Source organism: Nannobrachium achirus, assembly GCF_963921795.1.
Source record: "Nannobrachium achirus genome assembly, chromosome: 7".
NCBI lineage: Eukaryota > Metazoa > Chordata > Actinopteri > Myctophiformes > Myctophidae > Nannobrachium > Nannobrachium achirus.
Genome location: NC_137816.1, coordinates 10,448,526 through 10,460,645, shown reverse-complemented (window position 1 = coordinate 10,460,645; position 12,120 = coordinate 10,448,526). Strand labels below are relative to the sequence as shown.

The window sequence follows — 12,120 nt, the reverse complement described above, 5'->3', positions numbered from 1 at the left end:
TAGGGCCAGCTATTCCAGCTGGCAGATCTATCAGTGTTCATCGGGCACTGGGACGCAAACTGAGCTGGAGGATGGAATGCATCAAAGAGACCTGGATGGACAAGCTTATGAATAACACCATATTTTACTAATTGTTACCTTTGTTAAATAATTGGAACAGGAAAATAAAACACAATGTCACATGACATAATAGATGTCCTGATGAAGATCTATTAAGATCGAAACGTTGACCAGCAATAAACTTATGGAGTTTAACCAGTGTGCAGACTCTATATGTTCTTCTACTGTATCTCTAAGGAACACTTGAAAGTTCCCTGCCTGGGCTTTCTAGCCTGGAAACGCAAACCTGACGAATATGCCAGAGTGAATACTGCCCAGTCAGACATGTACTTTGATAGATACCCCAATTGAATTGTATAGTGTGCACAAAGCAAATAAGATCAGAAAATATTTTATTTTCCTGAAAAGATTATCTGACGAGGGTTAAAAAAAGATATACTGTAGTGCCAGAGGCCACTTGGATCTCAAGCTGATGTGAAGAGAGAATAAAAGAAGAGTAAAGAAAGGGAAGTTGCCACACGTTTCAGTTGAGTGGTCTTAGTCACTGTGCTTCCGGTAGGAAAAAAATGTATAGTGTCTTAATTATTCAAAACATTGTCATAAGCTGGTCCAGCCAACTCTTATTGAATTATTGACCATCAAACATCCAGCTCCAGGTTGCCTCCCAGTGTGTGTCTAGTGCATATTATGGTGAAGAACGTCGGTATCTGATCGAAATTGAAAAAAGTAGATTGCAGCACCTCTAGGGAACAGACACATACACCATATTATAAATTGCCTTTGATTATCTATAGGCTTCACTCACTCACTCACTCACTCACAGGTGCAAACAGATTGGTTGAAATGCCTAATATACAGTACAGTTGATAAGGTGATCTACAGTAGGACACATGCTCAAAGTCCTATATATGGTTGTGCAATGTGCACACACATCACTGTTTGATGTTTCAACAGTGAATAACAGCTGAACTCTGTATGTACTCCCTCCCTAATTGTCTCCTTTTTACTCTCATTTGTTGTAGGGGAACAAGCCAAGAAATTCTTCTTGATATCGGGGCTGCCCGCATCATTGTTGGCTGAGATATGGTGAGACGCACACACACAGACAGACACACACACTCCTCTCTCACTCTATCTCTTTGTCTCTCTTTGGTTGAGATACGGTGAGACTCTGACCCCCCCTCTCTCTATCTCAGGACTCTAGCTGATATTAGTAAAGATGGAAAGATGGACAGGTTGGAGTTTTCCATCGCCATGAAGCTGATAAAGCTGAGACTACAAGGCACCCCTCTTCCCTCAGCTCTGCCAATCATCATGAAGCAGCCTCCAGTCGCAGCCCCCAGCCTCAACCCCAATATGGCATCCATGAACAACTCGCGCTACGGTAAGTACACACTCAACTCATGAAGACACAGGATCTTTACAATGGCAGAGGTACGGTATGACATGATCATAGCGTAACAAGAAAAACGAATCTTCACTAAGAAAACGTTTATTCTCCCTTGAACTGGGGGAATTAAGCTACACTGTGAACTACAGTAAACATAGAAATACACAAGGGGCCCATAGGCTGGAGGGAGGAGGGATCCGAGACAAAGTGTCATAAATATATATGGTAGACATTTATCTTTATCTTAATGTTTATCTTGAGCGCTGCCCTACACCTTATCCCTAAAAGGTTTTGATTGACATTTTAATTAATGTGTGTGCGCACATCTGCGTGCGTGTTGTTTCCAGCAGGTTTGGGTTCTTTGCCGAACTTGTCCATGATGCCAGGAACAGGTTTCTCCATGTTGACCCCAATCTCCGTGGCAAGTCCTGGGCTCTCACCTATGACCCCTATGGCCCCTATGACCCCACTCAGCTCTCTGGGACTCACAGCAACAGGCCTGAGCCCTATGATGGGCTCCACACCCACCCACATGATGGGTTCCACACCCACCCACCTGATGGGTTCCACACCCACCCACATGATGGGCTCCACACCCACCCACATGATGGGCTCCACACCCACCCACCCGATGCACCCCATGGGAACCCCCACCCTACCCAACGGTACCATGGGATTTCTCCAACCAATCCCTGCTGGAGCAGCTGGTAACATCTTCTCTTCTCTGTTCTTTGGCCTGAGGTATTTAAGGACTCAAGTCCTGTATACAAATGTGTGTTGCGTTGTCTGAACAATGCATGTTTATATATTTGTCTCTAGGCCTCTCAATGTCTAGCTCCTTCTCCTCTCCTGGATTCTCCTCTTCCCCTGCTGCTGGCATCAATAAAGCCTCTTCACTGCTTGACCTGGGCTCCAGCAGGTAACACACACACACACACACACACACACACACACACACACACACACACACACACACACACACACACACACACACACGCACACCCACCTTGTGTAAACACAATTCGTGTTTTTGTTTGTTTTTTAAATAGATTGATAGATTAAATAAATAGATATACACCTTTATTGTTCCCTATGAGGAAATTCTGGTGTCATAAATGTTGGTAAAGCAATAAAAGCAGTATTGTAATTGCAGTGTTAAATATAGTGAATAGGGCCGTTGTGGCCATGACCCTACCAGAAGTGAGATGCAGGGCTTTCTTGTTGTTATTAGGAAATGTAAGGGGCGCGTTTTTACTACGGCGACGTGAGGCGGGACTACGGCTGTTATGACTTTATGACGTAATCGCCGTAACGGTCAAAAGTGTTAAGCAACCAGCCATCGGGCACGGGTTCCCACCATGGTCCCACCCCTTTCGCTGAACGCTTTGGTTCCCATGGCGACGCAACCACGCAGCAGGCGTTGTAGCCGCTAAGTGGAAAGGTAGACTCTGCCGTAGTAGAGACGGCCGCGTTCTTGTTGAGAACCGGACGGTTCTTGTTGAGAACCGGTCCCCGGTGGATTGATTCCTTGGAATCGTTAGCCAAAGTCCTTAACAATTCCGCTATCGATGCCTTCCTATGCGCGATGACATCACACACGCGGCGCACTGCCTTGTTTTGTGACCGCAGCCAACATGTCTCTAAGCAGAGGCGTTCTAAAGTCTGGCTGTTTATTTCACGAGAATGTGCATGTTAATGTCGCAGTCATTGGCTGCACCTGTGTGCTATGCTAGTTTTGATAATGATGCGTCAGCTTTCCTTCCTAGTTCAGTTGTTACTCAAGCTCACTGCATGGACGGAGACATGGAAGTCTCCCCCTTCTGTGTCCGAGCCTCCCACGTTCTTACTAACACAAAAAGTTTTGGTGAAAAATAAAAACTACAAAAAGAAGAAAATGACAGGAGGAGCATAATGAGGGGAGGAGGTAGAAAAGACCATTGGCCACACATTCTGACCAGCATGGCTGCAAGCACTAATACTATAGCACAATATATGACCACAAGGTCTGTGTGTGCTGTGCATCATATAAAAGAGAATGTATGTTGAACCCATTTGTACTCTCCCCACCCCCCTTGCCCAATGAGAATCGATAAGAGAATTGATAAGGAATCGAATCGATAAGCAGAACCGGAATCGTTAAAATCTTAACGATACCCATCCCTAGTGAAGACCCTACTGGCCAGAATAATGTCACACATTTCATGTTGCATGTAGAGCAGAGTTCTCCCCCTTTAAATGTTGTTCCGCGATGTCTGATCCGTACAGTAATGCGCAAGATGTAATTTTAAACATTTTATACAGTATAAATGACCACCCCAACGGGGCTGCTCACGGGGAATTCCTGGGGACCACCCACTCCTGCTGCTCCAGAACGGATGCAAAAGTGGTGGCGCCCCCAGTGGAGGACCCCCTCCACTGCAGCTCACATAAAATGCCGTAACTCCTACAGATTTTGCCCTAAAATCATGAAGCTCACTACACAGCATGTCTACACTCATGTCATCAACATGGACCAGGAAGATTTAGGAAAAACAATTTTTTGCCCTATTTGTGGAGTCATTCGTTGGTGAATTCTGGTATCCGTTCAGAGCAGTGACATCATTGTTGACGTTGGCATGGAACTGTCAAGCAGAAACCTTTGTATCCCTATTTCCAAATTTCTTTTGGTGTGTGTGTGTTTTTTATTTTTTATTTAATTTTTTCACCAATCCTACAATGTCGCACAAAAATTGCAAAAATAGACGATCTACATTTCTGCTTTTCTTTCTTTGGGGTTTATAAATATTGAATCAATGAAACAAGAGCAACCGTTTTGGACATACAGGGTATGTTATTGCGACCGTAGGTCGCATTTACTATCAAACCCTGCACAAAGTGTAAGTAACTCCGTCCGTCCGTCCGTCCGTCCGTCCCTCCGTCTGTCTGTCACACCTCACACGTCACACTCTTGCCCTGCTCATATCTCCGCAACCGTTGCCCCGATCCATGCCAAATTTTGCACACACGTTCCTTACCTGCCAAACTACAACCTCCAAGGACCCTCCCTGGGGGACCCCCAGATGTAAAAAATGACCAAATGTGCTAAACTGACCAAATGACCACCCCAACGGGGCTGCTCACGGGGAATTCCCGGGGACCACCGACTCCTGGTGCTCCAGAACGGATGCAAAAGTGGTGGCGCCCCCAGTGGAGGACCCCCTACACTGCAGCTCACATAAAATGCCGTAACTTCGGCTAGGAGCGACCGGGACAGCCGGGGCCGGTACCTATTCGTCCGCCTTGCCGGCGCGGAGACCCCACCCCTCATTTCTCACATGGCCCTCTTCTAGCGCCACCATGAGGCCGATTCTTGCAAAACACATTTTTGGACACTGCTCCTACAATTTTTGCCCTAAAATCACGCAAATCGGTACACAGTATGTCTACACTCATCCCATCAACATGAATCTCTCCCATATAGCGCCACCCCCAGGCCGATTTTTAAAAAACTTATTTTTGGACACTGCTCCTACAGATTTTGCCCTAAAATCACGAAAATCACTACACAGTATGTCTACACTCATGTCATCAACATGGATCAGGAAGATTTTGGCAAAACACATTTTTGCCCTATTTGTGGAGATAAGTGACCTACGGTCGCTTATCTCCCGATTAGGGAGTCTTACTGGTTCTTAACATATTTTCTACTGTCCATGTCTTCCAGCTCCACCTCCAACTCTTTGTCTCCCAGTATGATGTCCTCCATGCCTCCTGGTCCCAGTGATTGGGCCGTCCCCCATGCATCTAGACTCAAATACAGACAGCAATTCAACAGTCTGGACAAACAAATGACTGGATACCTTACTGGTATGACACTGATCAAGTCATTTCATTAATTATTGGACAGCTTTATTATTTTACGGTTCCAAGCACTGTTTGAACCCTGTTGTTTGTGTAAAGACTATTCAAAGTCCTTTGAATCCTTCAAAGTCTCAGCCACCACTCCGGTCACAACATTCACGTCAATTGGCCTCAGTTATCTGCAAATAGGTTGATAAGTTGATGTGATATTTTGAAGGTAGAAGATTGAGAAATTATGGCATTTTATACACCAGACTTTCAAAATGGGGTCCTAAGAGATGTGCATCTCATGGGGTTTATTGTCTAATCATTCTTTTTAATACCCATAATTATGATTAACTTTTAATGACTGCTTAAACTATTGTCAAATATGAATTCATGCCATTTCGGGATTTATAACTATTTTGTAAAGAGGAGACATGAACTGACCAGTGTGTCATACCTCATGTGTATGACACATGTATGTGACTGTGTGTACAGTAGTATGTGTGGAATGCAGGCGTGGACATAGGGTTTTAACCTTCTTTGTCCATGGAAGCTAATCTTTGAGGAACTGGTCTACCTGCCTGCACAAGCCGTGGCTGTTTAAAGACAACAGCAATTTCACAACACATATACAGTCTGTTAGCTACAGACACATAGCTGCAAGCCATGCAGAGCCTGTTCACCTTTTGCTGCTGTACCTGTACCTTTTTGTCTTGCTGTACCTGTTCTTGTAAATTAGCCATAAAGCAGGAACACACATGCTTCTTCTAGGCCGGTTGATAAACCTCACACAGTAAATACATAAATGATAATTTCTTTGTATTCTTGGTATCAAAATTCTGTCCTGTTCTGTAAAACAAAACGAGTTGGCAATGGTATATACTGTATAGGCTTGAATCAACGAATTTCAAACTAATATCACTGGCTCCACTTTACTGTATGCTATGAAGTCTGCTGGGGAAACTGGATGACAGGGGCAAATGGACCCCATGCCCACCTCAGCAGTTTATCTTGATGCTACTGTAGTGTATATCAACGTGTTTCTGCAAAATGCTCCTATTGGCTGCTATGGAGGCTGATCAGTCAAGTTGCCAGTTCTGCGGATGCATGCAGAGAATTCACTAAAGTATATATAACTTAACAAACAATCCCCAAAACCCCCTCTGTGTTTCTTGTTTCCTGGTTTAGCATCATTAGAGTCTGATGGAAAAACATGCCTTCTAATGGTTAAACTGGTAAATGTGACGTTCTCTTGGTTTTCATCACATTGTCAATGTTGTTGCCAGGCCAACAGGTGAGGAGCATTATGGCGGCCACCATGCTGAATCAGACACAGTTGGCGTCCATCTGGTAAGAACATCTACATCTGGGTCTGTGTGTGGTGGTGGTGGTGGGATGTGCATGTGTGTAACTGTGTATGGCTCTGTGTGTGTGCGTGGGAACATGACTTGTGTGTTATAGTTCTGTATAGAATGTAGTTTTAACCTGGGGTTAGCAAGATATATTTCAATGTATAAAAAAAAAAAGCTGAAATAGGATTTCTTCCTATTCTCCTCTTCTCTCCCAGGACATTAGCTGATGTTGATAAGGATGGGAAGCTGAAGGCTGAGGAGTTCATCCTGGCAATGCATCTGGTGGACGTGACTAAGTTTGGATATTCTTTACCAATGACACTGCCAAATGAGCTGGTACCACCTTCATGCAGGTATACACACATGCACGGGAACGCACACACACACACACACACACACACACACACACACACACACACACACACACACACACACACACACACACACACACACACACACTTGAACATTGTGTTGGCCTCATCTAAAAGACAGGACTTTAGCTATGCCTCTTAGTAATTTCAGATGTGATAATATTAACAATTTCTATGGGGTCCTACAAGGGTCTGTTCTTTTAATCTATGCATACAATTCATACAATGTGTCCTGTCAGTCTTAACGCTGACAACACACCTCAAAACAACTTCAGACCTGTGAAGAAACGTGTTAACTGCATCGATGACATCATAAATCATTGGATTTCCCGAAACGTTCTATAGCTGACTAGAATCACACATTCATACACATGAACATTGAGCCCAACATCTAATGTGTAGTACTAGATGACATATAGATGATACAATTGAAACATGTGTTCCAGGACTGTATTGAATGGCTCCAGTCCTTCTCTATATGCTGCTCTAACCGATGAGACTGATCTTGAACCTCCACAGAAGACCAAGACCAACAGTATGTATTCATGCACACTCAACAGCTCCTGTTATTATCTGTGCCAGCAGGGGTGTCCCAAGGGGGTGGGGGGAGTGGGACTGAGTTACTAGGGCCCAAGGTGGAGGGGCCTTAATTATTTTATACTTTAGCTATTTTTGAAAAGTCGTGAAAATGTGTGCAAATCTTTGAATTATGTATTTTTTAAGCGAACATTTGTAGAGGGACATCGAATACAATTCCCGGGCGTTACCTAACCATAACCCAAACCCTAACCCTAACCTTAACCTCAGTAAAACTATACCTAACCCCAACCTTAACCCTAACCTCAGTAAAACTATGCCTAAACCTAACCCTAACCACCATTGTAGCGCCGGTCTGTGCGGCGGCCGCCGGTCCTATCTGCCAGTCCGTGCGGCAGCAGGTAGGACCGGTCCTACCTGCCGGTGCGTGCGTTCGAACTGCCGGTCTGCTGCGGTCCTACCTGCCGGACCTGCCGGTCCTACCTGCTGGTGCGTTCGAACTGCCCGTCCTGTTCTGTGACTGTCGTGGCAATTCCGCTGCAGACGCCAGTGCCGGGAAGTGTATTCGCTCTTTCTGCATTTGTAACTCAAAGTTTTAGGCCAAATACATATCATTTTGGGGGTACTTCACATGAAAAGGTTTGAGCACCACTGACATAGAAACAAAGGTTTTTCAAAAAACCTTAGAAGGATTTGAAATACCGGTATTCAAAGACTTTTTCATGATTTTTCAAGAATAGCAGATCTACAAGCTCGCAGCGAGGCACTCGGTGCCGCTATGTGAGCTTGTATATCTGCTATTTTTCAATAGTTAAAGCATAAAATAAAACAAGTGTTTGATGTCTTCCCTTCGCCTCCAGTGTCGTTCGAGGATAAGTTCAGAGCCAACCAGGAGAGGGGGAACGCAGAGCTGGAGAAAAGACGACAGGTACTACAGGAGGCACAGAGGAGAGAAGAGGAGCGACGTGCAGAGAAGGAGAGAGAGGAGCGAGAGAAGAGAGAGAGGGAGGCCCGCGAGGCGGAGGAGAAGAGACGCAAGGAGGAGGAGAGGAGGCTTGAACGACAGAGAGAGATGGAGAGGCAGAAAGAAGAAGAGAAGCAGAGAGAGATCGAGAGAAAAGAGGTGTGTTTCTTTTTTGCTCCGTCTTCATATTTCTTTCTTTGTTGCTCCTACGTACCTGTCTGGTGACATCTAAATTCAAGGTTCCTGCTAAATCAACAGCACAAACGGCTGCTAACAATCCTATGCATATTGCTTTGAAAACAAATAATATTACTGTCCCAATACAAAAGAACACCCTAAAGTCTTTGCTTTAGGGCCTTAATGTTAAGGTTCCGCTGGTAGGTTGTCACCAGAACTTATGGGGACTAAACGCATGTTCACACAGTCACCTGCAGGGGACCTCTGACAGTGGGGGACAAAATGGTAGGTCCCCACAACGGTTAGGGGTTAGGTTTAGGGATAGAGGTTAGGGTAAGGCCACAGGACTTGCATAACAATTAATGGAATGTCCCCACAAGTGATGTAAATATTGTGTGTGTGTGTGTGTGTGTGTGTGTGTGTGTGTGTGTGTGTGTGTGTGTGTGTGTGTGTGTGTGTGTGTGTGTGTGTGTGTGTGTGTGTGTGTGTGTGTGTGTGTGTGTGTGTGTGTGTGTGTGTGTGTGTGTGTGTGTGTGTGTGTGTGTGTGTGTCAGGCTGCTCAGAGGGAGCTGGAGCGTCAGAGAAAGGAGGAGTGGGAGAGGAGGAGGCGTGGGGAGCTGAAGATAAAGAGGGAGCAGGAACAAGATGACATAATCAGACTGAAAGCCAAGAAGAAGAGTTTGGAGATGGAACTGGAGGAAGTGGTGAGTAATAATTATAAATATGGCTGCAAGCAGCAATGCCCGGGGGCCAAGAGACGAGGGCAGTGTGCAAAACACTATATGACGTTTTGGAAAGATCGGCAGGGATGCATTTCTACATCTAGAAATGAGCTCTCTAGTGCCACCATTTTGTTTTCATGGCCAATAACGGACTTTTTTAATAGTGTTTTCAAAATCACTATTGTGGTTGTGTATGGTATCCAAAACAATAAAAGTCATAAATACTGTATAATAGTGTAATGAATATTATGAAGATGTTTGTTTTCATGTAAACACATGGTACTACAGGGGTTAAAGTTCTCCGTCCTGGGGACGGATTTCCGTCTTGAGGATTCCCTAGGGGCTATTTATGAGATCAGAGAAGATTCGCAAAAAAAGAAAAAAAGCTGAACCGTCTGCGCTAATTATAATAGCATCAGTTACTACTGTGGTGCGGTAGACTTGCTGGTGTGTCATGTAGTTCTAATTTAGATCAACTTCTTCCTGTAAGTAGACTTAAAAATAAAACCAGTTGACGTGACTTGACTTGACTTGATCAGATTACGTTAGGCTCTTATTTTGAAATCCGCCCTACACTGAGAGGAAATGCCTCTGTAGCTACTTGTTGCTGCTGTAAGCTAACTGTGACGATGCATGCTGCTGGATAAACAAAACAACACTTGGATTACTCGCAATAGTTTGGCTAAAGTTCATATTTATGATAGAAAACCATGCTCCTGTGGCTTAAACGATGTACACCGTTTGGAAGTTTGTTAAACTTTTTGGACCTACGCTGAATTCCAATAGATGAGTGGACTGGTGGTGTTATTATATCATGCTGTAAAGGAACGAGACGTCGCTCTGTCTGTAATGTATGGATGGCTGTGTCAAAAGATGAAGTCACTGGAGTTTTACATGTAAACAGCAGGTAGGCTATACTATCTAAATATGTGTTTACAGGGGGCAGCAGTAATAGACCGTTTGTCAGCCTTCTGATTGGTCCCTGAGACTCCCTGACTGGCCAACCAGAAAAAAACATTCACTTTTTGCTATCGGGGGTGGAGTTTGTGCAGTGGAGAATGTTGCTTCAGCCTTTCAAAAACTGTCCGCAGTGCGCGACACGGAGATCGGCCGGTACGGTGATAGCGACGGCAAGCGTCAAGCGATCTCGCTCATCATAACGAATAAGCTTCAACAAACTAGTTCACATGTACCTTATCAATGGTCTAAGAGTCACGATTGGGTAGATATAATTGAAATGGGCAGAATTACGAAAAGCCAGCCTATTATGTGAGGAGAAACATTCTCTCTGTCCTCTTCCTAGTACCCAAGATGCAATGCGCTTCTCTTTCTATCTCTGATCCAGAGGATTAAACTAATTAAAACATTTATGTTTCGGGGGAAAACTACTGTTTTGCTATGTAATTACTGTACCTTTTTCTTCCCTTTTTATTAATATCACGTAGATGTGTTTTTTGTGGTACTTTATATAGCTGTAATGAGGCTATGAAGGGAAAAAAAATCGCATCCACTACCACTATAAAAGAATCTGCAAAGAGGATTCTGTCCCACTGGGATTAAACAAATTAAAACATATATTTTCGGGTAAATCCCCTGTTTTGCAATGTAACTACTGTACCTTTGTCTTCCCTTTTTATTAATATCACCTAGGTGTTTTTCCTTTGGTACTTTATATAGCTGTAATGAGGCTATGAAGGGAAAAAAAATCCCATCCACTTCCACTATAAAAACAATCTGCCCAGGGTTAATGTCCCATCATAGTAACAGGGCAGAATGGGGCGGGATTTGCAAAAGGGTTTATTGACAATACGCGTTTGCTTCCTACAGTCTATGGTTTGCTTACGTTCGCTGCCTTAAAAAAGCAACGGAACACTTGTTATGTTTGCAAATCAGAGATTTGGGGGGATTTATTTGTCACTCACAAAAGTGATCCATACAGATGTATGAAATACTTCGGGGTGGTGTTTCATTGGTACCGAAAGCAACGTATCATGAGTGATTGGTGTTCACTGTTCATGGCAATAGGCGAGATTTCTCCACTGCATCGCAGTGTTTCTCTCATAACATTACCCACGTGTGGCATCGGTTCAGTCAGCGACAATAAGGCTCGGACGTGCTCAGTGCGGTCAAAAACAAATGGAGGTGACGGGAAAGCCATTCAGGTCCTGGTGTCAAACGGTGAGAGAACCAGGAGTCTGTTTCTGTTGTGTGTGCAACAGAAATCTGTTATATGGCAGCATGGCAGCAACGATAAAAAGACGCTTTTCAAGCGCGGGGGGGGGGGGGGGGGATTTTCTTTTTTGCTTTAACCCCTGTATCCATACAGATGCTAATTCAAAACTTCGGGGCAGTGTTTCATTTGGGACCGACGCAGCGTAGCCTATCATGATTGGTGCTCATACTAGGCGGAGGTTTCTCCACTACGTGGGCAGTGTTTCTCTCAACATTACCCACGTGTGGTGGTTCAGTCAGCGACGCGTTATTTGGAATTGCACATGAGTTCTGGAGCGGTTGGTTTAGTTGTGAATGAAGATTTGTCTCGGACGTACAGTCAAAAGTTCTGGAGCGGTTGGTTTAGTTGTGAATGAAGATTCGTCTCGGACGTACAGTCAAAAACAAATGGAGGTGGCCAGACTCTATACTAATGCAGCTAACTAACTGCAGTACTGTATAGCATCCCCACTTTGTTTTAACATGGGTGGATTGTTTAGCTGTGGTTGGC

At 44.4% G+C, this 12,120-nt stretch overlaps 1 protein-coding gene across 4 annotated transcripts in view; it reads left to right on the top strand.

Moving 5' to 3' along the window:
- itsn2b (intersectin 2b) overlaps positions 1-12,120 on the top strand; it is a 49,140-nt gene that overhangs the window by 7,976 nt on the left and 29,044 nt on the right. For 2 of the 4 annotated variants that reach the window (XR_013962222.1, XM_080730736.1), the window contains exons 4-13: positions 1,083-1,146; positions 1,257-1,444; positions 1,798-2,157; positions 2,270-2,369; positions 5,154-5,296; positions 6,562-6,625; positions 6,843-6,980; positions 7,445-7,533; positions 8,396-8,658; positions 9,231-9,380. Coding sequence is in view for 3 of the 4 variants with exons in the window: in XM_080730736.1 (XP_080586862.1) it covers positions 1,083-1,146; positions 1,257-1,444; positions 1,798-2,157; positions 2,270-2,369; positions 5,154-5,296; positions 6,562-6,625; positions 6,843-6,980; positions 7,445-7,533; positions 8,396-8,658; positions 9,231-9,380 (1,559 nt within the window). In the remaining variant the exon portion in view is untranslated. Of the gene's footprint in view, positions 1-1,080; positions 1,147-1,256; positions 1,445-1,797; positions 2,158-2,269; positions 2,370-5,153; positions 5,297-6,561; positions 6,626-6,842; positions 6,981-7,444; positions 7,534-8,395; positions 8,659-9,230; positions 9,381-12,120 lie in introns of those variants that run through there. The other 2 variants (XM_080730737.1, XM_080730738.1) reach the window with 2 other exon arrangements.